The following is a 24960-nucleotide window of genomic DNA, read 5'->3' as shown; positions in this document are numbered from 1 at the left end:
TCCATTGAGTTAAAGGTTGAATTTACTTAAATGAAATTGTTCTAATGTAAACAATGTTATTTCCTCACAAAATATTAAAATTCATTATACATAAATGTGCAAAAAATATGCACAATAAATAAACAAAATATTTTTAGTCATATACTATGATGAAGTGGGGGGCATGCCATCCACATGTAGATGTAAAGGGGGTCCCAAGAGTAAAAGGTCTGAGTAGTACTTTTGTAATGCAGTCTACAGGGTCAAACTATATGCTGAAATGCCTCCCCCTGTGGCTATTATTCACTATACACAGTGAACTAGAACTTTAGGGAGAAAACTAGACAAACACATGGAAATGAGTGAAATTACACCTTTGTGCCACTGACATCCTGGTGCCTCCTGGTACTCAGTGTATAATTCAGCTTAAAAATACATTTTAACTATATTTTTCTTTTAAACTATAAGCCTCTTTGAGTCCCAATTTTGGGGAGAAAGCCAGATATAAATAAATATAATAATATAAATAAAAATAATTGAAAATGGAGAATCATAAACTATTAATGTTCCTCCTGTTTATCATTGCTTCTATTGTGCTTCCATATTATTTTCCACCATGCTGGATTGTAGACCGTAAACTCCTTGGGGCAGGGGCCAGACTAGGTTTTTGTGTCCTCTGTAAAGGCTCATGGGTAGCCAGTGTGGTGTAGTGGTTTGTGCATTGGACTAATGACTCTGGAGACCAAGTTGAGTTTGGCCATGTAAACCCATTGGTTGACCTTGAGCAAGTCACATACTTTCAGCCCCAGAGGATGGCAATGGCAAAGCCCCTCTGACAAGAGTTGCCAAGAAAACCCTGTGATATTGGTTCACCTTGAGGTCACCATAAGTTAGAAATGACTTGAAGGAACACAGCAGCAACAACAGCAAAGCCCCATGTACATTTGTAATGTTAAATCTGAAAGAATGCTTCCTCCCATATGAGCATAATCTAGCTCAAAAGCTAAGTTGAAGAGTTAAAGAAGCAGGGCTTTCCCTTGCATGATTTGGAATTCTTTCCCATGGGAAGGCTTCCTAGGTTGAATCAATTCATCTGGAGTGTGGTCTTCCTCTTTTCCTATTGCTTTTGACCTTCCTTGGCATTATTGTCTTTTCTAGTGAGTCATGTCTTCTCATAAAATGTCCAAAGCATAACAGTCTCAGTTTACTCACCTTGGCTTCTAGGGAGATTTCAGGCTTGATTTGCTTTAGAATAATTAAGACTGTTGTCCAGTATCAGGTTTTGGCCCACACCTGGGATCGTGCTCAAATTCTTTTATTTTTCTCCTTTGTTCTTCTCAGGTGCTGGACAGCATTTATTTCAGTCGGCGATTCCATGTGCGATGTGTAGCTAAAGCTGTGGATAAAGTTGGCCATGCAGGCACACCACTGAGAAGCAATATAGTCACTATTGGGACAGACAGCGCCATCTGCCACACACCAGTGGTTGCTGGAACAGCCCGGGGCTTCCAAGCCCAATCTTTCATTGCCACATTGAAGTATCTGGATGTCAAGCACAAAGAACATCCCAACAGGTAAAGGGCAAGGAGACACAGAGCCTAGTAGCAAGGTGCACTTAGGAACATTTCACTTCCCAGACTTCCTTGGTGAAGTTACGTCTTTGGACTATAGCTCCCAGAATCCCCCAGACAACGTGGCATTTTGCACTACTGGCAGGATGATTATGTGAGTTTTAGTCCAAAAAGGGAACTTGGCCAAGTCCTGCTATACAGTCCGCCCTTCTCTTACGTGGAGGATCCATTCTGGACTCTCCCCCCCCCCCGCATAAGAGAAAAAAACGCGGATGCTCAAGCCCCAAATGAATGGGGCTTGTGCCCGCAGGGACGCCATGGCAGCACGCACCATTTATGCAAATGGAATGCGCCACCCCTTGCGGCTTTGAGCATAATGCGGGCGCACTGTATTTCTTAATGATTTTTTCATGAAAAAAAAATGAAAGAGAGAGAAAGAAAATAATGAGATCCATAGTTTGCTATTGTCTTTTTGTAGCAAAGGGGAAAACTACTTTCAAATCTTTTCAGCAGTTTTTTCTAATGCAAAAAATATCAAAATATAAAAGAACTGGTAGCTAATAAATGTCACTTTCTGAAAACTTTTTTCTTATAGTTATCCATTTCACTTTTCAATGGTAGCATTTCTAACTCTTGCACATCTGGACCTTGTTAGTTAGTTCACTTTTGGTTAAAAATAAAAAGGGGAACAAAAAAGTGAACATAATTTTGGCAACAAAATATCGAGGACAGTATCAGCAATAATGTTTGTTAAAAGTGTTAAATTTGACTATTTCATTATTTTTGCAAGGAGCAAGATACTGAGAAATACTTGGGGTCTCATTAAGTATTATTTTCAATCTTCTTTTCTACATGGCAGTGCAGCAATGGATCTCAGATTCTCCTGATTTCCACATACCTCTTCTAACACTTACTGTGCATACATGGTAACATCCAACAGAAAGACCCTTTTCTTGTCTGAATGCATGAACATAAAATCCAAGAGCTGGTAGGGTCATTCTGCAGATGGAACTGCATCTGATAATAGAATCAGAAGATTCCCCTGTCACAACCTTCACCACCCCACAGCTCTCTTTGCACCCTCAAGATCTGTTGTGGAGGGCTTTTGGGATAGTTCAGGGGACAGCTGCAGGAAAAAGAAGAAGGAAGTTCCATCATCCTAGAAGTCAGCTGCTAGAATGATGGTGAATTCAGGCTTGAACTAGTGGCCTGAAGCATAGTGATGTTTACACAGCTTTGAGCTGACAATATTACAGGATGGTGGGCATTGTAAATCATCCTAAACACAAGATTATCTTCAAACCTTCCATCTTCTGAATCAGAAACTAATTTGTGCTTCATAATATGCTTGTAATATGTTTGCCTTTTGTCCAGTGCATCCACCTGTACCCACTTTTTGTTTTCTCCCTCTTTGGGATGCTACAGGATCCATATCTCAGTGCAGATTCCACACCAAGATGGGATGCTTCCGCTCATCTCCACTATGCCACTGCACAACCTGCATTTCCTCCTGTCAGAATCTATCTATAGGCACCAACACGTCTGTTCTAACCTAGTCAGTGTCCAAGAACTTAAAGGCATCTCAGGTAATAATATTACTGGTATTTACAACCCAAGGCACGTACTCTACTCATTAAGCAGCAGTTGCTCTACTAGCAATCTGCAAGTTTGGCTGGTGCTGAGAGAGCAAGTTTAGACCCTAGACTTAATGGTCTTACTGGAGGGAGGTGGGTGGGGGGAGACTCTTTTGATAGTAATGTGCACCATGTCAAAATGTTGTACACCAGCCCTGCTGTGTCAAGGGACTCTTTGTTCTACTGAGGGGAGGCCAAGACCTATTAGCTATTCTGAAGACCACACTGGCTAGATAATTGGCTGTGGGAGGAATGGAGCATTCTGAAATGTTTTCTAAGCTATAGATCTCACAGACCCATGGTATCATCATCCCATAAAGATGCACACACACTTATTCTTGAAAAGAATTGCAATGTAGCTAATGTAAGCTTCTAACGTCTCTTGCTGGATTGGACTTTTTAAATGGTTTCCTTTTGTGTAGGATTAAGGCTGCTGCTCCTCTGTCAAATGATAAAGTAGTAGCTCTTTTTTCCTCAGCAGCAAGGGAATCTTAAAAAAGGGTCCTGTGTTAGAAAGAAGATTAAATTGTGAATTCATTCAGCATAAATGCATTATCAGGGGGAGGAAGGGAGGGAGGGCAGAGTCTGACCTTGCAGTCACCTTATTTAACTGTTCTTGAACAATTTTTGTCATGCTAACTATGCCACTGCCAGATCCAGCAAGGCACTATTTCTTCTCTAGCAAATTCTGCAGGATGTGATGCTGGGAATGAGTTCTCTGTGGAGTTTGGCCTTATTACTGTGAAGCACAAATATTTATCTACCCGATCAAGCATTTTATATATTTAAGCAGTAGACTTGAAGCAGCTTAAGCATAATATAGTGGGGGAAAACCATCAACTCAGTGGCTTTCCTTGCTTCCATCCCAGAAGCTGGATTCCTAGATGAAGTGACCTACAATAGTCTTGTTCTGGGCCCTGGATATGATCGGGCATACCAGTTTGATCCCAATGTGAGAGAGCCAAAAACTATCCAGCTTTACAAACATCTGAACCTGAAGAGCTGCATTTGGACTTTTGATGCTTACTATGACATGACAGAATTGATTGATGTCTGTGGAGGATCAGTCACTGCTGACTTTCAGGTAATGGTCTTCATTTGGGGCCACTCTGGGTTTCAGTCTGGGAAAAACTATCTGCTAATTTTCATGGATTCTATAGGAGAGATGGTTGCAGAGGTGAGAAACATTGGCCTCCCAATGTTGTCAAACTACAGCTCCCAGCATCCCTGCCCACTGTTCCTTCTGGTTGTGACTGATGGGAGTTGAAGACAAACAACATCTACGTATATGGCCAAATACTCTCCACTCCTGTGCTAAAGAAAGGAAATATTAATAAGTGCCTATCTTTCAGCCAACAAAGAGCAGGCTCCTAGTTGTTGTAATATTCCTTCAAGTTGTTTCCAACTTATGGCGACCCTAAGATGAACCTATCATGGGGTTTTCTTGGCCATGAAAAGTCTGTGCAGGATCAGATTCCCTGCTAACAATGTTGCATGGGGTTTAAGAGGCTACAGTGGCAGGAAAGAATTGCACAACAAAGAGGGGCCCTCTCCCATGTCCATACACAGGATCAGACCAGACTACCAAATAGATCTCACTTGAACCACAATCATCATAGTTAGCTGTGAGGTAGTGTCCTCCGCATCTGAGGCAGAAGGCTAGTTTGGGGGGCCTAGGACAGTTTGTGTATCATACACAGCTCTGTCCTCCAACAGAGAAGGAATAACAAAGGAGTCAAGAAGAAACAGCAGGCTTCCCCAGTAAATCCCCCCCTCCTCAAGTATCTGCTGTCTGAAACAGTTACCTCTATTAACAAAGAGCCAGCCTATCATAGAGTATAAATACTTGCATTTGGATGTCTATAAAGCACCAACACATCTGTTCTAACCTAGTCAGTGTCCAAAATCTTCTGAAAAGTCGGGGGTCGTCTTATAGGGTGGGTGCTGAGACTTCCAACCCAGACTGGAGAATCTGCGGTCGCTGCATATGGTGGGGGGAGCTCAAAAATTGCCACGGCCATATCCCCAACATATGTGGCAACCGTATGAAAGCAGCAAGGATGGTGCTGTACAAGTAACGGGATTCATGGAAAGAAGTGACTTAACGCGTCCTGATGATGAGGTGAGGGGGCGCCTCATCGGGAAGGTGTAAGTAAAGGACAGAGCAAGCTGTAGGCATCCGGGATACCCAGAGTATGGAAAAAAGAGCCGTGTTTGTACTACCGCTCTGATAGTCTTGGAGACAGAGAGGGCAGGGCAGGCAGGGAGAGCTGACCAATCCAAGCAGGCTTTGCATACAACAAGGTTTCCTGCTAAGTACCTGCATGTCATAAGCATTTGAATTAAAATTACCATATTGAAATCAAGTCTGATGCTTTTTAAATTTTTATTTGGTGTGCATTGGAAGATGAGTAGTCTTAATATGGCAAGTATATCCCAAACTCTGTATTTTAACTGGAAAAGTTGGGGGTTGTCTTATACTCACAGTCGTCTTATACGCCGTAAAATACGGATATATATACTTGCACTTGGATGTCTATACATAGTACAAAAAAGAAAAAGATATCTGCCTTGGCTTCAATTAGGAGACTCTCAGCTATGCCCAAAAATGAAGTAACCACATTTATCCAGTAATATTAAAAAGGTTTTTTTAATTTATCACATCAATTATAATAATTATCAGTTAAGAGGGAAAGATAGAAGGGCACCTGGGCATCGAGCTATGCTTGCTTTATTAATCGGCAATAAAGTAAATGGAACTATTCTAGTTTTCTTTGATAACTTCTAAATTTCCTCTCTCTGTGTCTATATGGGAGGAGGTAGCTCAGTGTTGTGACATGGCACAAAAATGTACTAAAAATCATACACGCCATTTGAAGCATAAAATATAATGTAAATGGAATGTGGGCTATTGATTCAATTCTGTTACTTTCCAAAAGATCTTGGGACACCACTGTGACTACATGACCAACAAGACGTGGGCTCAGATCTCACCTGTGCCTTTGACTTGTGTGATTTTCACTTTTTCTGGATCCGAGTTCCCTAACTGAGCAGCTGTGTTAGGAGGGAATAAATTGAACTTACACACATTCTAAACACCTGAGGACTACTGAATAATGTATATATCATGACTAGCTTTTTCCTTCTTTTTGTGTTGCTAGGTTAGAGATTCTGCTCAATCCTTCCTGACAGTCCATGTCCCCTTGTATGTCTCCTACATTTATGTAACTGCTCCCAGAGGTTGGGCCTCCCTTGAACATCATACTGAGATGGAATTTTCTTTCTTCTATGACACTGTTCTCTGGAGAACAGGTAAGTGTTACATTCCCTTCTCCATCCTTCTAATGTGGTCTGAAGATTGTGATGTAGCATCCCTGTGAAGTAAAGCAGGTCCTGATCTGATCATGATCTGGATAGTTGACTAATTGCTCCAAAACCTTGGTTTGCTACATTGAACTCCATCATGGAAGAAGTACAGGAAATATTTAAGTAAGCAAAGGGATTTTGTACCACCTGAAGAAGTAGGCTCAAGCCTACGAAAGCATATACTACCAACTTCTCACTTTCAGTTACGGTAGTCTCAAACGTGCTACAAATTCCCTTCACATACTGATTTTCCAGACTAACACAGCTATGTCTTTGAATTACACCACTATGGAAATGTATAAGTAGAGTTGGGTAAGAGATATAGGGGACTACATCTTCCAGAATCCCCCACTCAGCATGGCCGCTGGTCATGCTGGCCTGGAGATTCTGAGAGTTGTGATCCAAAAAAGTAACTTTTTCATGCTCTGCAATATAAACCAAGCAAAACAGTGTATTCACTCACGGTGTAGATTTTGGCTTACTCACTGTTTAAAATAGTTTGCAGTCTAAATAAATAAGTGAACCTTGTCAGAATCAAAAACAGCAAAGTGGAAGGAGGAATGTGCTTGAAAACAAGGTAACTAGATCTTCACTACAGAAATAAAGCTGCCAATTCTCTCTTTTTGCCATAGCTAGTGCAATTTGATTCATAGTCCTTCTTCACCTAGTTTTGTTGTCTCTTTCAGGTATTCAGACAGACAGTGTCCTTTCAGCTAGGCTTCAGATCATAAGGATCTACATTCGAGAGGATGGCCGACTGGTCATTGAGTTCAAAACTCATGCCAAGTTCAGAGGTAAGTTTTAGCACTTGATTTTCTGCTAAGTTTGGGGGTTGAAAGCTTGTTTGGAGAAACATCTCACTTTCTGTCTTGCAATCTCTGGTACTTATTCATTATCACAGATTTGGGTAAACAATTACTGTAGATTTTTTAGTGATGGAAAGAACGCACTCTCCATATGCTCAAAGGTGTCTTCACTTCTCCTAGGGTAATACCTTTGAACTCATAGAAGTAACAAAGTGGAAAGGCAGAATGATCACTCTGAATTTGGGGACCATTCCAACCTCGTGATATTGGCACATCAAAATAGAAAGGTCAAAGGACAATAACCATTTTCCATTCTCCACATTGGAGATTTTGGGAAATTAGTGGAGGTCATCCAATTTATTTCCCGAAAAGGCTCACAGCTCACCAGGAAGTGACATCTCATGAGGCCATTTTGAATTTTCAAAAAATTCTTCCGTCCTTTCCAGAAGCCATAGCAGCAAACCAGATTTTGGTTGGATAGAGTTTTGCCTCATTCCTAGCAGAAGTCACATTATAAGAGCCTGTATATCTCTTGAGTACTAACTGCTGTAAATGCAGGGGAGAGTGACCTGTTCCCTTGATAATTGACCTGTATGGTTTGGGGATGGTGGGAGTGGTAATCCAAAACATCTGTGGAGCGGCAGGTCAAGTGACCTGGATAAGGGTATTCCTGAGCTGATTCATGCGCAGTCATTTTGAAGCAAAGCTCAAAAAATTATCACTGACTATGCTACATGGCATTGCAGTTGCCCTCTGTGAAAAAAACACCCTTTTGCTACAGTACCTCTGATTTGAAAACTCAGAGGATGAGAAAAGTGTGACCTGAAAGGCCCCATTTGTGGCTTCTGAACCCCCCCCCCCCCGCAGCCCAAAGCCCCCAGCCCCTCCTTAAAAATTTGCCCTTTAATTAGGTTTTTTTCCCCCAAATGGCCCCCCCCCCCCCAGCAAGACTCAATATAGAAAACTTGGTAGCTTTGCTGCAAGACCTCCAAACAATGTTAAAGTCTGTTGGTTTTTTTTAAAGGCCAGAATTCACCTGAAAAGAAACCAAAAATGCCCTGACAGTCTAAATAGTGAAGTGACTAGATCAGACTCATTGATTTGATCAGATTCATTGGCGTGGCCCTAGTGGGGATGCAGGCATGAAAAATGGCCTCATCCTCCACAGTTGCCCACCTCTGCTCTAAACTGTGCATATATATGTGGCTGCATGTGTATATTTTATATAAAAGACTGATATTATTATTCACATTTATTATTATTAATAACAGTCTTATTATTAACATTTATGATTCTTATCTGCATAGGTCACTTTGTGATGGAACATCACACTCTGCCTGATGCAAAGTCTTTCATAATGACCCCTGATCATCTGGGAGGGATTGAGTTTGACTTGCAGCTTTTATGGAGTGGCCAGACATTTGACTCCCCTTATCAGCTCTGGAGAGCAACCAGTTCTTATAGCAGGTAAGAAAGAAAACTGCGAAGTGTTCAAAGTAAGGACAGAGGAATCTTGAAAATAGATTCAGACAGCAGATTGGGCCACATAGGGTAGAACTGGCAAGATGCTGGACTGTGGTATGCCCAGAACAAGGAATTTGAAGGACTTGGATGGAACAGGATGGCTTTGCCAGTTGCTGAGGCTTTGGAAGTAAAGTGTTAAAAACATGGTAAAAGAAAGGGCTGATTTCATGGCAATCTAGAGATCAAATGAGCTTAAATGTCATCATGGCTGCATCTGCACTGCAGAAATAAGGCTGTGTGAGACTGCTTTAACTACCATGGGTCAGTTCTATGGAGTCCTGGAACATATGAGAATAATGTGAACAGGATGCAACCACATGATTTTCTTCAGAATTCCATAGTAGGCCCATGCATTTTTTATGTCTCTTTCCACCTGAGGAAGGTACAAAGAGGTCTTTTACACATCTGTGGGAGAGACTGCAGAATCTATGGCTGTATAAATGATGTTATATTACAATTCCTATCATTTCTGACCATCAGCCATGCTACTGAGGCTACTGATGAGAGTTGTAATCCAATTGTATGAAAACACTTAAAATTTGGCATTTGGGTTTTAAAATGAGATTTTAAACTAGTTTTAACCTGTTTTTGAAGACGTTTTTAAATATGGTTTATTATGCATTGTTTTGTGGAGTCCTAGTAGGCAGAAAAGCAGTTGATGTATTTTTCTAATAAAATAAATGGTAAATCTCTGGAGGGCTGTTGTATCCCCATATTTCCATATAGAAAGGAATCGATATAAAGATGCAACAGGCAACAGAATCAGAAGCATAGAGAAAAAGGGAAAATAAATTCTTTTGGAGTCTGAAGTCATGGTAATGGGTCTTCTGCTTTCCAGCAGGGTTACAGGATGCCATTTATTTCATATGTGCTAAGAAAATCCAGTAAGAAAGTCATCCAATGAAGTAGGAGAAGCCTTGGTTTTAGGAGAATATTATTGTTCCATAAGTATCAAAAACAGGATACAAAAGTCGCTCATGCATCCTCTTTGGAGCACATCTTGTTGCTATCCTGAACCAACTTTATTTGTTCTGACATGAACTGCTGTTGTATCCTCTGTGTGATTCAGATAGTTATTTATTAGAAAGTTATTTATTCTGAACTTTGAAGCCTGTCCTGTTCCTGTGTTTGTTTTCAATTTGTCCTACTTTCAAACTAGTGGGCATTTTGTCTCTTGAACAAAGATCTTTGTGGTATAAACATCTCAGAAATCAATGAAGTAAATGTTTCTCCATTTCAGGAAAGACTACTCAGGAGAATACACCATCTACTTAATACCTTGTACAGTGCAGCCCACACAGTCATGGGTTGATCCAGGAGACAAGCCTTTACCATGCACTGCGCATGCTCCAGAAAAGTAAGATCTTTATCTCACTCATAACTTCATCCAACATGCTTATTTAAAAGAAAAAAGAGGGACTCTGTTCATGTATTTATTGTTGTACAGGAGTAAAAAAACTAAAGAAGTTTGCCCCTTCACTCCCTCCCTCTCTGCATTGATAAGGGAGGCTTAAAAAGGACTATACTTACTGTCATCTCAATGCAATTACAGTACTTGGTTCCATGAAGTCTTAAGAGAGAGACTCTGACTGTGTGTGTGTGTGTGTGTATGTGCCTTCAGGTCACCTGTCAACTTATGGTGACCCCATGAATTTCATAGGGTTTTTAAAGAAAGGAATGCTCAGAAGTGGTTTTGCCAGTTGTTTCCTCTGATTACACTGGTACCCCGGGATACGAACGCGCCGCGATACGAAATTTCCGGGTTACGAAAAAAAAAATTAATTAATTATTTCCGGGTTACGAAGGTTTACCCGGGTTACGAAAAAAACGCTGGCGCTTTTTAAAATGGAGCCGCGGCGGAGCCGCGGCTTTTCCCCATTAGCGCCTATGGGGATTCGGCTAACGAAAAACTTCCGGGTTACGAAAATGGCGCCGGAACGAATTAATTTCGTAACCCGGGGGACGAGTGTACAGCCTACAGCACCTGGCATTCATTGATAGTCACCCATCCAAGTACTAACCAGGGTTGACCCTGCTTAACTTTGAATATCAGATGGGACCACTATACCACACTGAATCCTAGGAAATGAAAAAACAAACAAATCTTAGTTCATTTGTTCATTCCGTCAAATGACAAGAGAAAATGCAAGTTATTTAAAAGATGTGGGGATATATTAATTCTTCTTTCAAGGTTTAGGAATATTACAGTTCTTGAGCTATATAATGTCCTTTTCCATGTTACAGGAGGAAATATTGGCACAGTCATCTTGCCATTGGTACGTCCATTTGGCTCAGATTAAACAAAGCCTTTGACAATATTCCCGCAAGTGTATCTTGCCGGCAGCCTGATATAGCTCATGAAACGCCAATACTGCAGGGGCTAACAAGAGGCTTAGAGTTGTGATCTTTGGATCACAGACTTTCCTTTGTGCTGTGCTTCCAAAAGCGCTTGAAGCATCTCTTTGGTTTACTTCCAAAGGCACAGCAGATGCTTGATGCTGGTACACCAACACTGAAATCAAAAGGGTGAACGGGGAGGAGAAAAATCTGTCAAGAGTTTAGAATCTTCACAGCGGGTCTTTTGTTTCCCTAAAAGGTGTAATAATGATGAAAGCTGTATTTTTAGTTGTCTTAAGACATCTAATAAAAGAGCCAACTGATGGAGTGAATACCAGGTTTTGATTCCCAGCTCAGCCATGAAACCCAGACCTTGGGCAAGTCACATTCTCTCAACCACAGGGAAAGGCAATAGCAAACCTCCTCTGAACAAATCTTGCCACGAAAACCCCATGATAGGTTCACTTCAGGATTGCCGTAAGTTGGAAACTACTTGAAGGCACACAACAACAATGTTCCTCTGCATTTTTATCATTTCACTATATATATCATAGTTCATAGAATCGGAAGAATCCCCAAGGGCCATCCAGTCCAACCCCATTCTGTCATGCAGGAACTCACAATCAAAGCATTCCCAACAGATGGCCATCCAGCCTCTGTTTAAAGACCTCCAAAGAAAGAGACACCACCACACACAGTTGATTGGAAAGGCCTGCAGAAAAGATGATAATGCTTAGCAAAGTAGAAGGTAGTAGGAAAAGAGGATGTCTGCATTCCAGATGGACAGACTCAATCAAGGAAGCCACAGCCCTGAGTCTGCAACTCCTGAGCAGGGTGGCTGAAGACAGGTGACTTGGAGGTCTCTCCTCCATAGAATTGCCATGGGCTGAAGTCAACTTGAAGGCAATTAACAACAGCAACAATATGTAGAGTGATTTTGTAGCACCTTTGAGACTAACTGAAAGAAAGCAGTTGGCAAGGTGCTACAAGATCTCTGTGCATACTGATTCCACAGACTAACACATCAACAGCAACAACGTCACACTTATTTTTTGTATCTTGCACTGGTGTTCTAGCTGGTATTGTTTATCAGTAGAATGTATCTGTTATTATTATTATTATTATTATTATTATTATTATTATTATTATTTGTATTCTGCCTCTCCTTGTGTCTGTGTATCTGTGATGGAAAGCTTACCACATGTTCTGCATCTAAGCAGACTTTTTCTTCATCATGTCTCCATCTTACTTAGAATCTACTTTATGTTCACTTTCTGACTTTTTCTCTTCACCCCTATGTCTAACAGTTCCCTTATAATCCTAAACAGCTATGAGCAGACATAATACCAAGAGTATACAGTATTTGCTGCCTCTTTGGCAATGGATCCACCAGCCACTCTTAAGACAGGTGGGGGCCTCCAGATGTAATTGGAGTATAATGCCCATCATTCCAAACATTTGGCATGCTAGTTGGGGATGATGGGAATTGAAGTCAACAAACTGAATAAAGCTTCTCCAACCCCTTCCATAAAAATATGTTTTTTTTTTCTTTTCCCCCTGACACCATTCTGTATAAAGGATGGTTCCATGCTACTCATCTTAGGTTGCTAATTGCCCTTTTAATGGAAGCCAGCATAGAGTTGCAAGGGTGGGAGGAACGAGGCCAGTCTTGGTGGAAATGCATGCCTGAGGCTCTTTGGTGTGATTCTGAAAGTGTTTTATTGGTCATCTGTTTTATTTGCTTTATTCCCCCTTTAGATTTTTGATCCCAATTGCCTTTCAGCAAACTAACAGGCCAGTGCCTGTTGTATATTCCCTGAATACTGAGTTTCAGCTCTGCAATAATGAGAAAGTGTTTTTGATGGACCCAACTAAATCAGAAATGTCAATGGCAGAGATGGACTATAAAGGAGCATTTTCAAAAGGTATGATTTGTGTTTCCTTGTTGGATTGGCATACTCTTAAACAAGTGTACCGTTACCTGCAACAGAATGGCAAAAGGCACCAGATAGGGTGATATAAAGTTTGCTGAACTGATATGCTTGTAGATTGAACTGCATTGTAAAAGCAATGGAACTTGAGTTGCTGGAGCCTACTGCTCTCCTGCCACCAGATTTATAGCAGGACAGCTCTCATATAGTGATGGAATAATGAGAAAGTCCTTGGTGTCCTCCAGATGAAGCATATGTGTTGGGAGGTTGGGGTATTTGTAGCTGTAGTTCTTGGGGATGTTTACCGTATTTTCTGGCGTATAAGACGACTTTTTAACCCTTTTAAATCTTGTAAAAAGTTGGGGGTCATCTTATACACCGGGTTAAGCCCTGCCTGCTCAGGCTGCAAGGGAGCCTCACAGCCCGGCACGCGCACCCAACTTGTTCTGCAGCCTGGCGTGTTCACCACTGGCCTCCTCCCACCTTCCAGGCCTCCTGAGGCCCTCTGAAGCCGGCACACGCCTGGTCTGCTACTGCCTTCCCAGGCTTCCAAGAAGGCCCAGGCCTCCACAGAGGCCACAAGGGAGCCCTGTAGCCCGGTGCGTGCACTCGGCCTGCTCCACGGCCCGGTGTGTTCGCCGCCGCCCTCCTCCCACCTTCTAGGCCTTCACAGAGGCCCCCTGAAGCCAGCACGCGCCCGGCCTGCTCCCAGATTCCCAGGCCTCCATATTGGAAGAGGGATAGTCTTATATGGCAAGTATATCCCAAACTCTATATTTTAAATGGAAAAGTTGGGGGTCATCTTATACGCCCAGTCGCCTTATACGCCAGAAAATACGGTAGATATCCAAACGAAGTTTCTGTGATTCCAGATTGTTTCCTGACAGTTCCTAGTATGTGTTGTAGCATTTTATTCCCACACTCAAGTGGATTTCTTTTTTATTCCAACACATATGAGAATATTTTGGGGTTTCCCCCCACTTTTCCTCTTTTTTTTTTTATTTATCTTTTTTAGCATTATAGTGCTATAGTGCATCAGTGAAATGGCACTTTTGCACTATAACTGTGTAACTCTAAGAAAAGAAGAACAAAATTCAGAGAGAAAATTTACCCTTCAATCCATAGGTCCATCTCAGCAAACCAATGTCCCAACTTTTGAAATAGAATGGGGTAAGATCGCTATAGCAAATTTTAAATAGATTAATTCTGTCAATCTCATAACAGTGGAACCGAAAATTATAGATTTCGTTCTGTGTGTGTATTTTTTTCTAATTAATTATAGTAAAAGATAAGTATTGGATAGCCAAATTCTAACATTAATTTAATATCTGGTAGGAAGGAAGTCATTTTGTTGTTTTGTTGTTAATTGTTTGTTATGTAAAATAGGTTAGGTGTTGAATGGAGGATAGATAGATGTTATGCTGTTAGTTGTAGTTCTGAGGTTTTAGTCTTTGTGAATTTGTGTATTTGTTAGTTCTATGTTATCTCTGTAATATGTATATATTGGTATTAGTATTGATGTTCTTTATGTTGTTTTATATAATAAAATTAAAAAAAAATCCATAGGTCCATCTCAGCAAACCAAGGTCCCAGGTTTAGAAAAACGTTAAAAGAGCCTAGTCCAGATTCAAGAAATCACTTTGACCAGCCCACAAAAAGAACGGAACAAATAGACATGGAGATGATAACAACTGGCAAAACATAAGACTCTATATTGTGAGAACTCTCACTTCTCTAGATCCATCTGAAAAAGCCCTTTATGTTCAGGCAGATATACTCAGCTCAAATTGCTTTAGGTGGCCTGCAGAGGTCCAAATTCATTCATTCAATTAATTAAGTTAGTTTAAAATTTTATATACTACAGAGAGGATTTCAGAGTGGTGTGTTCAAAAAATTGAAATTCAATAGAAGAAAGCTTTAATCTAAATATGCACAATGCAGTGGAAAGGCTTAAAACTATATCAACCAACATTAAAGCAATATATATTCAAATTTTAAAATATAATGTAATATCTGTGCAAATGAAAATGTTTTTCTTTGGCACCATGAATAAGAATACAGTGGAGGCAGTAAATGAACTTCTCATAGGAGGGCAATTGAAAGTAGAGGAGTCTCTATGAAAAAGACCCTCTCTTTTGAAGATTAAGTATATAGTTGACCTTTCACATTTGCAGGGTTCACAGGACCCTGCAGAAGTGGAAAAACCATGAATATCTCTAACCACTGAGGCAATGGTCTCTAGTGCTGGATCAAGAACAACCCCAAGCTACATCTGCCCCTTCAGACAAGATACTACCAGAGTAACACAGATATTTTTTTTAAGTTCTGCCTCATCTGAAACTTACTGAACACTAATTTCCTGCACTCAGGAAGCACCAATCCATAGTGCCTCCATGTTGCTAGAAAAGAGATTCAGTTTAATGGCCAGCATCCAGCCCAATGGTTAAGGACTTCCATAGGTTCATTTGAATCTGATAACAAAGAAAACTAGAGAAACATAATTTACTCTGAATACTGTAATTCCTTTTCTTTGCATCCATTTTATTGATTTAAAAAACCCAACATTGACAGCTTATATCATCCTTACTCTTGTGTATTTCCTTTCTTCAGGTCAAATCCTATATGGCCGGGTTATGTGGCATCCTGAACAAAACCTCAACTCAGCCTACAGACTGCAGCTGGAAAAGGTGTACCTCTGTACTGGGAAGGATGGCTATGTGCCCTTTTTTGACCCAACGGGGACCATCTATAATGAGGGACCACAATATGGTTGCATCCAACCAAGCAAACACCTAAAGCACAGATTTCTGCTGCTGGTATGTGCTGTAGTTTAAGCTTCCTTGACAGAGGCTTTGCACTGTGGATCCCTTGGACTTGGGATGGATATGGACAGCTATTGCAGCATATATTTGACAGAAACTGGGAGGTTTCAAACATTGCTTTTTTTTTTTTTGGTATTACAACTCTCACAGTACACCGGGCAGCTAGCTGGAGGACTCTGACAGTTGCAGTAACTTTTCAAGCTCTGAACAAGATGATAAGAACGTTTTAGAGAAGGATTGGGCAGCCTTGTTGTTCATGAGAACTGCATGACAGTGCTGGGCACGGCCAAAGGCAGCCAACAGGCACCATGATATCCTGATCATCTGTTCTATCACAAATATATAAGCATGGATATGTCCACACATACACACATTTCCCCCTCTCCTGTATTCCCCTCTCACATATACCCACACCCCTTTCCCACATACAGCCGCATGCGCACACACATTCTCCCTTATCTCATTATGCCCCTCCTCCAACATATAATAAGTTTTTTTATTGTGCTGGTATGCCCCTCCTTCCCGTTCCTGAGCTAAATAACATTTTCTGCTGTGCCACTGAGCTGGGAAATAAGGAAAGATATGCAGTTTAAATGAAGAGAATGATACACTTGCTGCTGTTCCTCCATCCCAATCCTCTCCAGCCATCCTGCCAAAAAGCTACAGTAGTTTCTGCTGTAATGCATGCTTTAACAATGTGAATTGGCAATAGCATGAATAGTTAATAGAGGACTAGTATTTGCAAAACACAAACTCTTAATTGGCTATAGTGTAATTCCATCTTGGGTATTCAAAATTGGTGCCTCTCCATATCTCAGCTGTTAAGTAGCAACCCAACTTCTTTCTTCTTAGCCATCTAGTTCACCAGCCACATGGGTTTGAGAAGTGAGGGACTGAAGTGAGGTGGATGAGAGCATTTGCAAACCAGGGGTGATATTTTAAGCCAGGACAGGAGTGAGTGAGGTAGATGGAAGGAGGTTTTTTTTTTCAAGGGATGAAATTTTAAGCTAGGACATAAGTGAGTGGATGGAAGGAGAGGAAGGGAGGGAGCTTTAAAAGGGATGAAATTTGAAACCAGTAGAGGAATGAGTGAGGTGGTTGAAAGAAAGGGTGGGAGCATTTACAAGGAATTATATTTTAAATCAGAACTGAAGTGAGATGGATAGAAGGATAGGAAAGGGAGCATTTGCACAGATATGTGTGCAGGAGATAAGACAGCAAGAAAATCCTCAAATTCTGTTCTTAATCATGGGCTGCTTTCTTGACAATGCAGGACCGGAATCAACCAGAAGTGACAGACAAATATTTCCATGATGTTCCTTTTGATGCCTGTTTTGCTTCCGAGTTGCCAGATTTGTACCTGGTCAGCAGCATGCCTGGAGTGGATGGCTTCACCATGAAAGTGGATGCACTGTATAAGGTGAGTAGGATACCAGTTAACATCTACATTACAATTCATTATTTTAACATGCTGTACATTGGTGATACAGTGGAAGCCAGGATTCTCTTGCTGCCCATTGCTGTGAGGAAGTGGCTCCAGTCCCCCTGTGTTTTGATTTCATGCCTCTTTTTGAATAGGTGGAAGCTGGGCACCAGTGGTATCTTCAAGTGATCTACGTTATTGGTCCAGAGACCATTGCAGGGCCCCGGGTGCCACGTTCTCTCATACACCAGCTAAAGCGCAGCCGGCGAGATCTTGTGGACCATAGGAGTGGTTTGATCCTGGATGACTCCTTGATCTATGACAATGAAGGCGATCAAGTCAAGAATGGCACTAATATGAAGTTTCTCAATCTGGATCAGCAAGAGGCTGTCTCCGCTGCCTCTCTCTCTCAGACCGGGGCTTCGATTGGCAGTGCCTTTGCCGCTGTCATGCTTCTCTTCCTTGTGCTCTTAGTCACTTGCTTTGTCACCCGGAAATGTCGGAAGCACAGGAAAAAGAAAAAGGCTGCAAAAGACATCCCAGAGCAATACCCTCTCAATACCAAAGTGGAAGCAGCCAAGAAGAGCTCAGAGAGGATGGAGAAGAATATAAACAGACAGTACTGCACTGTAAAGAACCTGAACATCCTCTGTGAAAATGAAGGAGCCTACAAGGTCAAGGGGGTAAAAGTCAAGCAAGTGAACTTGGAAGTGAAAGTTCACAACAATTTACATGATGGAACAGAGGTTTAATGGCCTGTGCACATTTTCTGGGTGGTCAAATCTTTTTATAAATTGTAAAAAGGAGGGGGGAAGAAAGGAACTTCTATAAAAAAATTTTTTTAAAAAACCATCCTGGTATTTTTATAACAATTTTGTGGGAAAAGGGAAGAATTATACCTTCGGGGGGTTTGTTTGTTTGTTTGTTTGCCTGAGTGGTGAACAAACAATATATCTCTGCATGCTTCCACTCCACAACGGAGCTACCTCATTGAAAGCAGAACTGTGTGAGGTTCCCAAGAGAGGAAGTGTTGACTGACACCTCTTGCATTCCGTTTGCCCATGTTCTGGGGCTCCAAATCTCTTCTGTTCTCCATCTGCTGTATTTTTGTATTCATCAAAAGTAATAAAGGTGCCACAAGTGAATGAAGCTTCCTCGGAGACAGGAGAAAAGTGCAATGTATTCTGTAGAATAGCAGCTTTCACCTTGGGCAGGGTTCTGCAAGAGGTTACTAGGGGTTCTGCGAGGTATTGTGCTTGTGGGGGGGGGACATTATTTCTGAGCTATAGATATAAGAATTTTTATCCAAGGATTCCCTGAGACCTGAAAACCAGGGTTCCTCTGCTGTTAAAAGGATGAGAAAACCTGTGGAACAATGTTTCCCCACACGGTTAGCTATTGCACGATGGGAGTGTCCTTTAGTAGACCCTTTTGGAGTAGTTATGTTGGGCCTATTTTTGGTGCAACATCGGCACGCTTGGATGAAAGTGAAGCATAATATAGCACAAAGGGAAGCAAAATGCAATCAAATTATTTCTCTTTCAGCCAATTCATATGTGATCCAGTTAAACTCATCCAATTAACTCAAGAGCATGCCAGTTACCTACCAGACCATGCTCACACAAAGTGCAGATTTTTTAAATTCAGTAATGTGTGTCACTCCCGATGTCATGGGATTACAACTACATTTTGTTGTTGTTGTTGTTGTTTTTGTGTGTCTTCAAATCATTTCTGACTTATGGGGACTCTAAGGTGAACCTATCACAGGGTTTTCTTAGCAAAATTTATTCAGAATGGGTTTGCCTTTGCCTTCCTCTGAGGCTGAGAGAACGTGACTTTCCTAATGTCACCTGGTGAGTTTCCATGGCTGAGTGGGTATTTGCACCCTGGTCTCCAGAGTTGTATTCGAGTGCTCAAACGACTGACTCTTCTCACCATTGTCTACACTGGTTAGAGTTGACTGGAGATGCAGTTCAGTAGTATCTGGAGGGCACATCTTCCCTGGGCCAGACACAGGTGGCAAGATAAACTGGTGCTGAGATATCCACAATGGCACTGCTTTAAAAAAGGGTGTAATTTCCATAACTGAAATCTTAATGCCTGCAAATATATCACCCATGTAGAGTCAGGAGATCACCCAAATGTTACTTCCACAACTGGAGGTCTAGCCCCGGGCTCTCAGTCACTTCCACCACAGCTGCTTTCTTCCTGAGACAAAAGTCCAGTCAATTGTGTTCATCAAGCGATTACTGCAGATAAATGACAGGTTGGCTGGCTGTATGTTGGTTATAATAGATCACTTTTAAAATGTATGGCTTTAATCACTGGGAGTCAGCTAATCAAGTCCTTACCTTTTTCAAGTGATTTATTGTCCTCTCAACAGATTATGTGAACTGGCCAAAAGAGAAAAAAGACATAAATTCTTCTTACTATTCACTGTAAGAGTTCCACTTTGGAAGATCTACCATCACAAACACTGAGCACTGGAACAAAATCAACCCCCGCCCTTTTTTTTAAACATGAATGCTGATTCAGAATATATTCCTTTTAAGAATTTCTAAACAAAAAAACTTTGGTGCCAAAAATGTTGCATAATTCAGTTTATAATATGTGGGTCTTACACTGTCAGCACAATTTCAAGTCCACAAAGCACATAAGGTGCACTTGGAGATGAGTTGCAGGAGTGCCTCTTGGGCCATGTACTTTAGGGCATAATCTCCACCAGACTGTATTGTGGTGCCATGTGAGTTCAAGTGCTTGACTCGAGACAGTTAACGTGCTCATCATTTTATGCATTGGACATTAACATTTTCTGTGTCGATGTTGGCATACCTGATTACTCTTGTGAGCGTTCGGATGCTTCTTGATATCACAGAGATCATTGTCCAAACAACTTAATGAGATTTATTCAGGTTGAGGTTATCCACAATTTAGGGCATTCACAAGCATGGTCCAATTTGCCAAATTTGACAAAGTCCATGAAAACTATAAAGCTGGCTTGCCCAACTTGATGCCTTCCAGATGTGTTGGACTACAACTTCCATAACCTCTGATGGCTGTGCTAGCTGGAGCAATGGAGGTAGCAGTTAAAAGCATCTGAAGGCTGGGGAAGGCAGTTAACCATATGAGTAGTGGCTGTGTGAATTAGCTTTTATTTCATGATAAAGTTAAGGTCCCATCTCAAAAGAAGTTATCACTCACACCTGATGCTAACAGTGCCTTTGAGCTTCTCCCATGAGGATTGTGTGCCTATCATTAGTGCAGAACAGAATGTGTGTGTGCAGGGGGGGCATTTATAAAGGAAATGAATTGTTGCCACTAATTCGTTGACATTACATGTGATTTGTATTATGTATCTTTTTTTTAAAAAAAATCTAAAACCTCGTGATTTAATCCATTTCAGTTGCTAATTCTCTGCTCTCTTTTGTTGTTGTGTATTGTGTGTTCACAGTCCAGGATCATGTGTTAAATGAAATGTATAACACATTGCCTTTGAGCAAAAATGAGATTCTATAACCATTGCTACCTACCTGGCCTCATATGGTTTTATTTAGTGCTGTATGCTTTTAAACTGGTCCCTTGTTAAGTAGAAATATAGATCTCTTCCACCTGAGTGCTTGCAGACTTCTGTCACTGAATGATCAATGCTGAAAAGATGGGGAGGTTTGGTGTGTGTGTGTGTTTAACAGAACATGCTTACTTCAAAATAGAGCTCCATAATCACGGAACTGTATGTTTTGAACTCGTGTAGAGTGCTTTCTTGATGCATTCAATTGAGTTAGCCAGTCTGCACACATCCAAATAAATGCATATGTGGGCTGGCTCTTTCCACTGAAATGTATGGAGAAGTAATTTGATGAAGGGAGCCTTGGAGCTTTCGTGCTCAAAACACATTTTTAGTTTAGGATGACTGTATTCACCTTTAGTGCCTAAATAATGCCAAGGTTACTTTTCAAAAAAGTTCCATTGATAAGGGTCTTTTTTCATAGTAAGCTTAAATAGTATCAATTTGGACATAACCTAAAAATTTGAGCAGTAAGAGATGAGCAACTAATTGTGGCTATTGAAGCCAGAGTCATCTGGTTTCAGAAACATTGGGTGCAATTCTGTAACTGTGTGGTGTTAGTTACTTCTTTTTTATCTGCTGCAAAATAGTTACAACAAACTGACTGATTTAAAGACAGTTAGAAAGCTAACAGACTATAGTGGAACCCTCCACCTGGCTCAGATTAATATCTTATCTGCAGATGTTTGATGGAAAGCACTGAAGATCTGAAAACAATTACTTACTTCATTTGAGTCACACAATTGCTTTTTTCTATTTTGATCACAGATAGTATTGCTTTAGATATGCCCGTTTATTCTCAATTTCTGTGTTCTGTCATTTGTAATCTTGCAATTAACTTAGAATTTTAAAAATCTTGAGATATTATATAAGATCTAGTACAATGTCATAGACCAAATCCGTAATGTGTAGCTCCAGTGTACGCAACAGGCCCACAGGTGTGGGCTGTCTTTATTCAACTAAATAAAGATACAGGTGTGGGATGTCTTTATTCAACTAAATCATATGTTCATGAGATGCTGCCTTCCACTGGTGTGAAGTAAGGCAACCCTTTTGAAAGAAATCTGGGCATGCATCAAAATATCAAAATGTTTGAATTTGTCAGTCATGAAAATTGGTGTGGCACAGGCAGCATGGGTTAGAATTGCTGCTCAGCCACCACACTCATTGGTTGATCTTGGGCAAGTCATAGTCTTTCAGACTGATCCATCTCACAGGGCTGCTGTGAGGTTAAAGATTGAAATAACACCAGTGAATGGCATCTGGGGTTCTGTGGAAGCAAAATGCAATGAAAATGTTATAGATACATAATGTCCAAAATCCTTATGATGTCTTACGCATGCATAGGTTCCCCTGCAGAAGTGGTTGAATGTTTTTGTCCTATGCTGAATGGCCCAAGGTTGCAGCACATAGGTGTGCATGTACATTGTTCATGGATGTGCACAATTCCACATGCACAGCGTCATAATTCACTAAGGAAGGTGGTGTTGCACAACCACCGCCTAACTCTGTAAACATAAAGTTACACTCCATTTCCTCAATGTAGAACCTTGGCCAGCATCTATTGGGTCAGTAGTAAACTTGTATTGAAAAAATTGATAACAGAGTGCTGACACACTTCATGTCTGCATAGGTAGAATTATACAGAAACCATGAGACACCTCAGTGGTGCAAACGGCTATAATCTGCACTGATGTTGTATAAATTATTATTATAATGTTATAAATAATGGTTATAATATTATAGAAGCAAGAGACCATGAAGTATACATTTGTTGTTGTGTGCCTTCAAGTCGTTTCGGATGGCCCTAAAGTGAACCTATCACAGGGTTTTCTGAGGCTGAGAGTGTGTGACTTGTGCAAGATGGGCTTCCATAGCTGAGTGGAGAATCGAACCTTGGCCTCCAGAGTTGTAGTCCATTGCTGAAACCATAATACATATGTTCTCTTCATTGCACAACTGTTGGCACATGGATGTTCAATATTTCTGTGCTGCAAATGTTAACACAAGTGAGATATTGGTAGACATTCAGGTTCTGCCTTTTATATATGTGTGTATAATTATAATGTTCCTCTGGTTTTTGCCTCTATTGTCCATTCCAAGAAAGTATCTTTGGTTGCTCTGAGTCAAACTCCCTTGGTGCTGTCAACCTGTTACCTTGAATCTCACCATTTTATATATTTTGGAGCATCTATTTGTTATAGAGTGAATGGTTGTTATTTCCATTTTGCTCTTTGGTTGTTGCTGTTGCTAATAAACAAGCTTTGGTTACTTTTCACAGGAAGTTGCCTTTCTGTTTGACCCATCTGGATGTTTATCCAGTTTTGTTCAACATTTGCAGAACTCAAGTATAGTATAGTGGGATAGATATAATCAGATCTGCCTTTTAGATTTGACAGACAAAAAGAGCAACACTTGCACATACTGCTAACTAGAGGTGGGGAAATTTTGCTTTCTTCCAAATTTTGCTTTTATCCCAGATATTAAGAGATCTGTGGGCTTGGGTGAATCAATTCTGTCCCATTTACACTGCCGAAATTCCATAGATACAACTTTTCCTAGCATGGAGAGGCTCTGTACGGACTAGAATGCTCTTCTACTGAAATAGCAGGAGATCTCTGCTTGGTGGAAGATGCCATTGGTAGACATCATGACCAACATGAGATGTATGGCGATATAATAATGGGTACATTTGAGTGTAGAGGAAGGCCATATAGAGGGATTTGAAGACAAGGAAGCAAACTTTGGGAAAGATCTGGGACCAGAGAGGAAGTCAATGTAGGTATTTTGGGGAGCAACATCTCCCAAAATCAAGGTGAAGAGCAAAGCAGGATGGATAGAGTAGGACCTAAGGTGAGATAAATGGAAGCCTAGTGTGGGAAAGACTGCAAGAATCTAGTTAAACCAGGGAAGGGCATGATTTTTGCCAAAGGAGAGAGGGGAAATGTGACCTTTCTCCAAAATGATGTTACCAATAACAAGTTACAGTCAGCCCTCTATATCCATGGGTTCTTTATTCAATCACCCACAGTATACACACACACACACACACACACACACACACACACAATATATATATATATATATATGCACACATGCACATACACAGAATATATATAAAAACATATTGTTAATTCCAAAAAGCAAGCCTTGATTTTGCTATTTCATATAAGGGACACAATGTTACTATTTAATGGTACTTGAGCATCCATGGATTTTGGTACCCACGGGGAGTTCTGGAACCAAGATCCCAACAAATAAGTTAACTTCCTGCTCTAGTGTTGCCAGACTGAAGTGTACACTATTAAACTGTCCTTGATAGTTTGGATAGGAAGAAACATTTACTCAGATTGTATACTGCATTTGATGAGATGTTAAGATTTTCCAACACTATATATTTATAAAAACATGAAAACAATTCCTATCCACTGTATATATATTTTTGTAAACAAATCCACAATATCTTTTCTCAAAAGCAAAGCAGGGACAGACCATCCATCTCCCAGTTGTTATTTACCAAGGAGAAGGGGGGAAAATAGCAACAGTATATACCATGTATATCAAAAAATAGACTTTGCAGCTCCTTTATATATTACAAGTTGCTTTTGCCTCCCCCTTTCCCCCCAGTGAACTCAATGCAGCCTAACATGGTTCACCTGCTCCCCTCTTTTATCCACTGGAAACTCCTAGGAGGAATGGCTTGGGGAGTTGCGAACCTTTAGCTTGAGAAAGAAAAGACTGAGAGGCAACATGAGAGCCATCATGAAATATTATTATTATTATTATTATTATTATTATTATTATTATTATTAAGCTTTATTTATACCATGCTGTACATTTACACAGCACTGTACATACAATGAAAAGAGATAAAAAATAAACCTACATATGGTGGAGATTCTACGAAAGTAATTAAATATAATACATAGTAATACATGTTAACATTCAAAGAGTGAAATGTAGCAGACAACCAATTAAAATAACGAAATGGTCAAAGAGTGT

General features: G+C 40.6%; 1 protein-coding gene across 1 annotated transcript in view; it reads left to right on the top strand.

Annotated features, from left to right (window-relative positions):
• FRAS1 (Fraser extracellular matrix complex subunit 1) overlaps nt 1-23236 on the top strand; it is a 326081-nt gene extending 302845 nt beyond the window's left edge. The window contains exons 63-73 of the mRNA XM_042469094.1: nt 1321-1553; nt 2976-3136; nt 4054-4268; nt 6346-6496; nt 7237-7344; nt 8664-8823; nt 10121-10237; nt 12976-13142; nt 15759-15964; nt 17244-17390; nt 17549-23236. Coding sequence (XP_042325028.1) covers nt 1321-1553; nt 2976-3136; nt 4054-4268; nt 6346-6496; nt 7237-7344; nt 8664-8823; nt 10121-10237; nt 12976-13142; nt 15759-15964; nt 17244-17390; nt 17549-18145 — 2262 coding nt within the window. The 3' untranslated portion in view covers nt 18146-23236. The remainder of the gene's footprint in view (nt 1-1320; nt 1554-2975; nt 3137-4053; nt 4269-6345; nt 6497-7236; nt 7345-8663; nt 8824-10120; nt 10238-12975; nt 13143-15758; nt 15965-17243; nt 17391-17548) is intronic.
• The last annotated feature ends 1724 nt before the right edge of the window (nt 23237-24960 follow it).

Source organism: Sceloporus undulatus, chromosome 5, assembly GCF_019175285.1.
Source record: "Sceloporus undulatus isolate JIND9_A2432 ecotype Alabama chromosome 5, SceUnd_v1.1, whole genome shotgun sequence".
In the NCBI taxonomy this organism is placed as follows: Eukaryota; Metazoa; Chordata; class Lepidosauria; order Squamata; family Phrynosomatidae; genus Sceloporus; species Sceloporus undulatus.
Note: the sequence above shows the minus strand (reverse complement) of the source record. Positions and strands in the feature narration are given on the sequence as shown.